The sequence below is a fragment of the Myiozetetes cayanensis genome, unplaced genomic scaffold (genome assembly GCF_022539395.1).
Source record: "Myiozetetes cayanensis isolate MyiCay16 unplaced genomic scaffold, myiCay2020 scf51, whole genome shotgun sequence".
In the NCBI taxonomy this organism is placed as follows: Eukaryota; Metazoa; Chordata; class Aves; order Passeriformes; family Tyrannidae; genus Myiozetetes; species Myiozetetes cayanensis.
In genome coordinates, this window is record NW_026087754.1 from 360352 (window position 1) to 369450 (window position 9099).

A 9099-nucleotide genomic window follows, 5' to 3' on the forward strand; every position below is an offset into this window, starting at 1 on the left:
TTGGGGGTTAAATGGGGGTGAGGGATGGAGGGGAGCAAGGGGAGAGAAAAGTTTGGGGGGCAGAAGTGTGTGTAGGGAGGGGCCATGGGGCAACTGGGAGGCAAAGAGGGGCACTGGGGACAACTTGGGGGGGCAACGGGGACAACTGGGGGCAATGGGGACAACTGGGCAGGGGAGGCAGTGGGGATGGGGGCAGAGGGGCAGTTCCCCCCACAGAGGGGCTTAGGGGGTTTGTGTCCCACCCCTGACCCCGCCACAGGGAGTTTGTGAACCCCTCCTTTTCCTCACCCCAACCCCCCCAGTGGCACAAAGCAAACACTGACACACATTGGGGTGTCCCAGAGCTTTTATTTGGGGGCCACCCAGGGGGGACATCGGGGACATGATGGGCACGAGGACCCCGGTGGTCCCAAGGGGGTCCTCCCAGGAGGACATGGGTGGTCCCAGAGGGTCCTGGGGGTCCCAGGTGGTCCCGGGGGTCGTGGCAGGAGCCTCAGTCGGAGCTGCTGGAGGAGGAGGAGGAGGAGGAGGAGGACGAAGAGCGCTGTGGGGGGGGACAGCACAGCCATGAGCACCCTGGGGGGGGGGAGGCTGGGGGAGACCCCCTGTGCCCCCCACACTGCAACCCCCACCCCCTCCACACCTTGTGCCTCTTCTGGGCCTTCTTCATCCTCTTCTTCATCTTCTTGGCCGCCTTCTTGTCCAGCCCGGGGGCACAGGGGGCACCCCAGGGTGGGGGCTGCAGGGGGAGCCAGGGGGTGCCGAGGGCCCAGGGAGGCCCTGGGGGTACGGAGGGGTCCAGGGGGTATGGGGCTGCCCAGGCCCCCAGCGGGTTCGGGGGCACCCCGGGGGTGGATACACGGGGTTGGGGGCGGCACCTGGGGGTACGTGGGGTTTGGGGGTACACGGGGTTGGGGGCGGCTGCCCTGGGGAGGAAAAAAAGAGAAGATTGAGGGGGGGGACCCCTAACCTGCCACTTCCCCGGGGGGGTGGGGGGGGCAGGAGTGGTGGTCAAGGCAGCCCCCCCATCTGGGGTGTCCCCCCTATACCTGCACCAGGGTTCCACATGGCGGGTGACTCCGGGACCTGGGGGGGCACACGGGGTGAGTGGGGACCCCCCAATACCCCAGGAAGGGTCTTCTGGGGACCCCCATTCCCCTAGGGACCCCCCTGGACTCTGAGGGGAATCTGAGCCACGGCAGCTCGGGGGGGTCCCGGCCATGTGTGTGTCCCCCCACCTCGGAGCTGGATCCGGGGGGGTGAGGGGCGCAGGGGGAATTTGGGGTTACACAGGAGGGATCTGGGGGTCCTGTGTGGGTCTGGGGATGCAGAAGCGGTTTGGGGTGCACAGGGGGACTTTAGGCAGAACGGGGTGAGTGGGGGATCTGGGGGTGCTGGAGTGCACAGGGTGATTTCGGGGTGCACAGAGGGATTCTGGGTGCAGACAGGCATTGGGGTGTACAGGGGGGTTTTAGGGTGCAGAATGGGCTGCAGGCGGAGTTTGGGGTGAACAGGCGGGGTTTGGGGTGCACAGGATGACTTCGGGGTGCAGAACGGGGTGCGGGCGGGGTTTGAGGTGCACAGGGAGACTTTGGGGTGCAGAACGGGGTGCGGGGGGATTTTGGGGTGCACAGGCGGGGTGTGGGGTGCACAGGGGAGGTTTGGGGTGCAGAACGGGGTGCAGGGAGATTTGGGGTGCACAGGAGACTTTGGGGTGCACAGGGGGTGGATCGGGGGTTTGGGGTGCACAGGGGGACTTTGGGGTGCAGAACGGGGTGCAGGAGGTTTGGGGTGCACAGGGGACTTGGGGTGCAGAACGGGTGCAGGCTGGGTTTGGGTGCACAGGGGACTTTGGGGTGCAGAACAGGGTGCGGGCTGGGTTTGGGTGCACAGGGGTGGATCAGGGGTTTGGGGTGCACAGGAGACTTTGGGGTGGAGAACAGGGTGCGGGAGTTTGGGGTGCACAGGGTGGATCAGGGGTTTGGGGTGCACAGGGAGACTTTGGGGTGCGGAACGGGGTGCGGGGAGGTTTGGGGTGCACAGGGGGTGGATCGGGGGGGTTCGGGGTCTCCGCTCCCACCTGCGCTCCGGCCGCGGCCCCTCCCGGCAGGAAGCGGGAGCGGAGCTTAGCGAGAGGCTCCTCCCTGTAGGCGGGGCCTGTTTCGCGCCCCAGGGGCGTGGTCGAACTGTGGCTCCTCCCTCTGGTGGTCCCGGTCCCCCCCCCTCCTCCCCCCCGGTGCCTCCGTTTCCCCCGCACGTACCTGGCGAAGGGGGGGTGGTCGCGGGCCGGGGTCCACCGTGGGGGGCGCGGGAAGGGGCGCGGGACCCGCAGCCAGGCGCTGCAGCCGCTGGAGCGCCCGCTCGGCCGAGAGCCGCGCCTCGGGGTCGGGGTCCCAGCAGTCCTCCAGCAGCTCCGGCAGAGCCCCCCCGGGCTGTGGGACGAGCCCCCCACCACAACCATGGGCTCAGCGGGGAAGGGGGAACACCTCCATGCCCAGGGGATCCCGCCGGGCATGGCACCCTCAAAGAGGGGCATCCCCCAAACAGGGACACCCACCCCAGTCGGGGACACCCCTGGCACCCTCAAAGAGGGACATCCCCCGAACAGGGACACCCACCCCAGGTGGGGACACCCCTGGCACCCTCAGCACCCCTGGGCACCCAGGAAGGGACCTCCCCTGGGAAGGGGCACCCCTGGGCTCCCTCAGGCACCCCTGGGCACCAAGGCAGGGACCCCTCCTTGGCCACGGGCCCCCTGAGTCACCCTGCACACCCCTGGGACCCTCTGGGCATCGACCCCCATGGGGTCACCCCCACCCACGGGCACCCTCAGCACCCCGGGCCACCCTCAGGCACCCAGTCTGGGGGTGCCCCCCGGGGGTCTGACCTGGGGGGCTTGGTGCCAGGCGGGGGGGATGAGCGGCCGCCGCCGCTCGTCTGCGGCCAAGCGCCGGAGCTGAGCCCCCGTGGGGCTGGAGCCCAACTCCGCCTCGTAGGCCAGCTGGAATGCTGGCACAGGGGCTCCTGTGGGGCAGGGAAGGGGGTCAGCGGGGCCAAGGGGGTCCATGGGGGCAGAGGTGGGACCCCCAGGGGTGCTCACCGGGGCTGAGGGCCTGGCAGCGGGACAGGATCTCCCAGAGCAGCAGGGCCAGGGCGTAGACATCAGCCTGGCGCAGGGCACGGCCCCAGGCCCGCAGGTCCAGGCTCTCATCCAGGATTTCGGGCGCCAGGTACCGCTGGGTGCCCGCCTGCACCCACCAGAGCCATGAGCCCCGTGCGGGGTCGGGGGCACCGGGGGAAGGAGGGCACGTGGGCACCAAGCTCGGGCACGAGGGCTTGGCTGGCACCCACACACCACCCTGCCGGCCGTGTTGGGGGGTCCCACCCCCAGCCTGTCACCTTCCCACCCCATCCCATCCCACCCCACCCCAGCACCTTGCGGATGGCCACGGCGTGCCGTGCCCCGGTGCCGTCCTGGGCGCGGCGGCAGCGCCAGCGCCAGCCCGAAGTCGCCGATGGCGCAGGTCCCGTCCTCCCGCACCAGCACGTTCTGGCTGCTCAGGTCCCGGTGCACCACGCTGGGCTTGTACAGTCCTGGGGGGCGATGAGGGGGCTCAGGGTGGGGGAGCAGGGTGAGGGGCATCCCCCCAGCTTTGGTCAGGGTGGGGGTACCGGTGCCGCGCTCACCGTCACGCCAGAGCTCCTGGTGCAGGAAGGCCAGGCCGCGGGCCAGGGACAGCGCCAGGCGCACGCTGCCCGCCCAGGTGCCCACGTGCTGCCCCAGGAAGTGGCGCAGGGACCCCTGGGGACACGGGGGGGGGACACGGGTGGGCACGTTGGGCAACCCGTCCCCCCCAAACCTCGTCCCCCTGTTATGGGTGTGCGCAGCAGAGGCCCAAACGGGGCAGGCACCTCCATGGCCTGGGCACGCCTGTGCACGCCTGTGCATGCCTGTTCACACCTGGGCACACCAAGGCATGCCCAGACGTGCCCAGACACGCCCAGGCAAGCCTGTTCACAATCAGACACGCCCGGGCACTCCTAGACACACCTGGACACACCTCTGCACACCCAGACACTCCTATTTACACCCGTGCACGCCAAGGCACACCTATTCACGCCTGGGCACGCCTGACCGCACCTGAGCATGCCTGTTCACACCTATGCACGCCCGGCATGCCCGTGCACACCTGGTCATGCCCAGGCACACCTACGCACACCCTTGCACACCTACGCACGCCCGGGCACGCCCCCAGCCCAGGCACACCCGTGCATCCCCCAGCAACCTCTGCACCCCCCAGCGCACACACCGTGCCTTGCACACTCCCCTGGCCCCCCCAAGCCGCTCCCCACCACTCCCCTGTGCCCCCTTCACCGTGCCCCCGGTGGGGACTCACGGCCGGGTAGAGCTGCAGGACGAGCAGCCCCCCGCGGGCGCGGGGCCCGGCGCCCCTGGTGCCCAGCAGGCGGGCCACGTTGTCGTGCTCCATCAGGGGCAGGGCGTGCACGGCCCGTTCGGCCGCGAAGCGCCCGCCCGCCCCCGCCGCGAACGCCTTGATGGCCACGGGCCGCTGGCGAAGGGTCCCCCTCCAGACCGCCGAGAAGCGCCCCGACTGCAGCACCTGCCCCGGGGTGGGGACACACACACACAGAGTCAGGACTGGGTGTCCCCAACCCCGGGCACCCCAACGCACAAGGATGCTCATCCCTCATCCCCCACCAGGCAGCCACGGGTGTGCCCGCTCCCAGTGTCCCACGCCCTGGGCACCCCTGGGCACTCTCAGACCCGTGTTTCGTTGTGCCACCCCCGTGGGTGATCCCCTAATCCCGTCACACCCCCCCATGGGTGCTCCCCCCCCCAGCATCCTCTCCTTAACCACCCTCCCACCTGGGTGCCCCCCCTCCCCATTGGGTGTCCATGGGTATCCCCCCCGGTGGCTTCCCCCCCTTTTTGGGTGCCCTTTGCCCCATAAGTGCCCCCCTCGCTGGGTGCCCCCCACCCACGGGTGCCCCGCACCTGCAGGAAGTGCAGCGCAGGCAGGTCCGGGCTGGGGGGCTCTGGGGGGACCCCGATTCTCCGGCCCTCCTGGGGTGGCTGCCCCGTGTGGGCCCTTGTCCGTCGCAGCCCTGGATGGGAGACAGGGGGGACACCAGGGACACCCCCATCCGGGGACCCCCCACCCAGGGACCCCCAGTCAGGGACACAGGGCCTGAGGACACCAGGGGGACCCCCACCTGAGGGGCTCCTGCATCCTGAGGACAGTGGGGACACCCCACCCGGGACCCACCCAGCGAGGGGTCCCCAGGACAGCAGGGACCCTCCCCTACCCCAGGGACAGGGTGACACAACACTTGGGGACCCCCCCACTCCCACCCGGGGAGACCCGCACCCTGGGGACATCAGGGATGTGGCATTTGGGGACACCCAGGGGACACGGGGTAGGGGGTGCCTGCGCCCGGGGGTCCCCCCACCCCCCTCCGTGTCCCGGTCCCTACCGAGGATGCCCAGGCAGGTGAGGAGGAGGAGGAGGAGGGGGCCGGCCCCCCACAGCCACAGGGTCCCCGCGGACCCCCCCCGGCCGGGCACTGGGGACAGAGGCTGAGGTGACACAGGGCCCCCCCCCTCCAACCTGGTGGGGACCCAGGTGGCCGGGGTGGGGATGGGGGGCCTTTTTAGGGGATAATGTCCCCCAGAAACCCCCCCCACACCTCCCGGTGGGTCCCACCCACCCCTTCCAGTGCTCCCCCGTACCTGGGCCCTGCTGGGGCCCCCCCAGCCCCACGGCCGTCCCTGTCCCTGTCCCTGTCCCTGTCGCCGTGGTGTTCCCGTTGCAGAGGTGGCCGTGGCACAGGCACACGAGGACGGCACCGCCGGGGGTCCCGCGGGGCTGGGGGTGCAGGTGGGCGAGGGGCAGGCGGCCCCCCACCCCCAGCAGCCTGGGGACACCGTCATTGTCACCGTCACCACCCCGGAGGTGCTGGGGGAGATGGCACCTCGAGACGGGGATGGGGCAGGGGGACAGGTAGGACCCCCTTGTTTGGGACCTTCCCGTGCCTGGCACCCCCATCCCTGGTACCCCTCCCCCCAGAAGCCCCCTGTCCGGGACCTCTCATGCCTGGCACTGGGAGCCCCCCTATTCTGGGACCCCCCCCATGCCTGGCACTCCCCTCCCCGGGACTCCCCCCCGCAGCCTCCGCTCCCTCCCAGCGCCGCCGCAGCCACTTCTCAAGGCCAAGGCTGCGTGGGCTCTGGGAGGGACCAACACCCTCCCCAAAGCCCCCAGGGTGGGCTGAGCCCCTGCCCCTGCCCCAGCGCCCCCCAGCCCCAACGCGTCCCCAGACCCCAGGCAGGATCAGTCCCCTACCCCCTCCCAGCCCCCAGGGCAGGATCAGTCCCCTTCTGCCCCCCACAATCCCCCAAAAGCAGGACCAAACCCCTCCATCCTGTCCCAGCCCCAAAATCCCGCCGGGGCAGGACCCCCTTCCCCCAGCCCCACAACCCCCTGACCCCTCCCCATCCCGGGGTCTCACCCTGCACCAGTGCGTGGCTGCGGTTCCAGATGCCGATGCAGCACTGGCCGGGGGCAGCGCACGGTGCCGGCCGCCGCCCTCTGCGCCTCCCAGCCCGCCCCGCACGCTCGGGTGTTTGTAGGACACGCAGCTCAGGTTGCGGGGGCCTGGGGAGGGGGTGATGGGGGACGGGGGACACACGTGTAGAGGTAGGGGGGGTGTAGAGGCTCTCAGCCCCACTCCCCAAAAAAGATTCCCTACCCCCCCACGCGGGTTGTGGGTCCCCCCAGCACCCACCTGGGCGCCCCATGGGAGCCTCTGCGGGGCCGGTGGGAAGCGGAGCGGCCCAGGGAGAAGAAGGAGGAGAAGGAGAAGGACGAGGAGGAGGAGGAGAAGAGGAGGAGGAAGGTGCTGCCCCCGCACCAGGGAGGAGTGAGACAGTCCTGGTGGGCAGCCAGCCCTGGCCCCCCGCCCTGCATCACCTGGCAGCCCGACAAAGCCCCTTAAATCGAGCTCTGTGCCTCAGTGTCCCCTATCCCCATAGCCCCAGCCCCCAAATCGAGCTCCCTGCCTCAGTGTCCCCTGTCCCCATAGCCCCAGCCCCCCAAATCGAGCTCCCTGCCTCAGTGTCCCCTGTCCCAACAGTCCCACTGGTGCCCATGCCTCAGTTTCCCACTATGGGACTGCACCCCTGACCCCCCCAAAACCAGCAGTGCCTCCCCACCCCCAAATCACTCCCTCCCCACCAAAAAAAAAATCAGCCCCCTGCAGACTTCCAGACAACGCCAGCGACTCGTGTTTATTACAAAAGAACTCGTCGTTCCCCATTTACAAAGGAGCCCCCCAAAACTAACAATTTTCATCTAAGTCTTTTGTACAAAAAAATAGCACTTTGGGACCCAAAAAAATCGCCCCCAAAAAATCAACCTTTTGGGGTTTTTATGACATCAGCCACCGGATTCGTAAAAACCAGCCCTCCCCCCTCCCCCTCCCCCCAAATTAAAATAGAACAGAGATGGGACGAGATCAAACAGGGAGAGAATTATTGCCAGTTTGGAGGGGGGCAGTCCCCCAGGACCACCCCACCACTGCATAGAGAACTGGCCCCGGCCCCCGGAATGAAGGGGTGACAGTGGATTAAAGCTGGGAGATGGGGGCAGCCTTGGGGACAGCCCCCACTCCCAAGAGCCCCCCACCAGCCCCTTGGGGGAGCAGGAGGGGAGCCGGGGATAAGGGGACACTCGTCCCCAGCCTGTCACCCCTTTATCAAGGCACGTTTGTGTGTGTGCCCCGGGAATGACTGGGGGGTCGGGGGCTGCCAGGGGGTTTAGGGGTGCTGGGAGCAGGGTGGGGACCCCAGTGCTGCAGAGCCCAAACGGGGATGATCAGGTCCAGCTGCCCCACCCCTGGCAGAAGGAGCAGGGCTGGTGGTGTGTCCCCCCACCCACCCCCAAAATCTTCTGCTCCACCCCCAAAAACACAGGGGAGCAGCCCAGGCTCTGAGCAGAGCCCACCCTGGGGTCTCCTGGGATTCCCTCCCCCCACCCCAGCGGCGTTTCCATAGGAAAGTTCAGCTCCATCAGGGATAATAGGGAACATCACCTGGGAAGGAATGGGGGGTAGGGGGGACGACAGGACACGGGGAACATCGTGGGGAGGAGGGGGACACGGAGAACATCACTGGGGACACCTCAACACCCCCCCAGCAGAGCCCAACCCCCCTACGAGGGTCCGGGATCGGGTTTGGCACTTGATCCCTGCTGGGCATGGGGGGAGGAGGGCTGGGACGGAGCAGAGTTGGACTGGGGGGGCAATGGGGGGGATCAGGGACCTTCCCCCCATCCCTCCCTGGGTGGGGGTAAACAGGTTAGGGGGCAGAGAGGGGGGGATGGGGAAATCATCTATTGACAATTAAATTAAGAAACCTCCTTGTTTTCTCCCAATCCTTTGCGGTTTTCCAGGCGGGAAGGGGTGTGGGGTGGGGTGGGGTGGGGAGCTCATAGTGCTTCACAGGGTATTAAAATACAAATGCTTAAAGTTTCCTATATAAAAATATACAAATGCAAAAATAGATATCGAGAGAGAGAGAGAGCAGGGGGGGATGGAGGGATAAGGGGGGGTGGGCTGGGCCCTGAGCCCCCCTCCCCGCAGAGCTTCTGCCGCCTTTGCTTTTTACAAAAAACACCCCAAAAATAAAAACAGTTGCGCTTCACAGTTCGGCCCCGGCTGGCTCAGGGGTCCAGAGGGTGGGGGATTTGGGGGTCCCTGGCTCCTGGGAAGCCTCTGAGTGGGGATAAACTCGGGGAGCAGGGAGACACTGGTTGAATTCCTCTCCAGAGGGTTTCCCGAAAGGATTTTGGCAACTCAGCCCCCACTGCCAGCACCCACTTGGTGGTCCTGGCTCTGCTGGAGCATCTCCTGGGAAAAAGGGGTGTCCCAGGAGTGGGGTGTGCCCAGGATTGGGGTGTCCTGGGAAGGGGGTACCCCAGGAGCACAGGGGTGGGGTGGCCACTCCCCTCATCCCACGGAGATTGTGGGTCATCCACAGGCAGGGGAAAAATAAAATCACCTTTTTGCAGAAAATGCCCC

At 67.7% G+C, this 9099-nt stretch overlaps 2 protein-coding genes across 2 annotated transcripts in view; one reads left to right on the plus strand and one right to left on the minus strand.

Annotated features, from left to right (window-relative positions):
* TMEM106C (transmembrane protein 106C) overlaps positions 1–9099 on the plus strand; it is a 159788-nt gene that overhangs the window by 71909 nt on the left and 78780 nt on the right. The window lies entirely within an intron of this gene.
* Positions 937–6820, minus strand: AMHR2 (anti-Mullerian hormone receptor type 2). Its single transcript, XM_050334257.1, is given in 16 exon segments — positions 937–1086; positions 2262–2432; positions 2888–3024; positions 3101–3248; positions 3436–3478; positions 3480–3594; positions 3688–3802; positions 4398–4622; positions 5018–5127; positions 5497–5586; positions 5753–5878; positions 5881–5937; positions 6532–6584; positions 6586–6606; positions 6608–6677; positions 6808–6820. Coding segments are annotated over 16 exon segments (1569 nt in total). The 3' UTR covers positions 937–1011.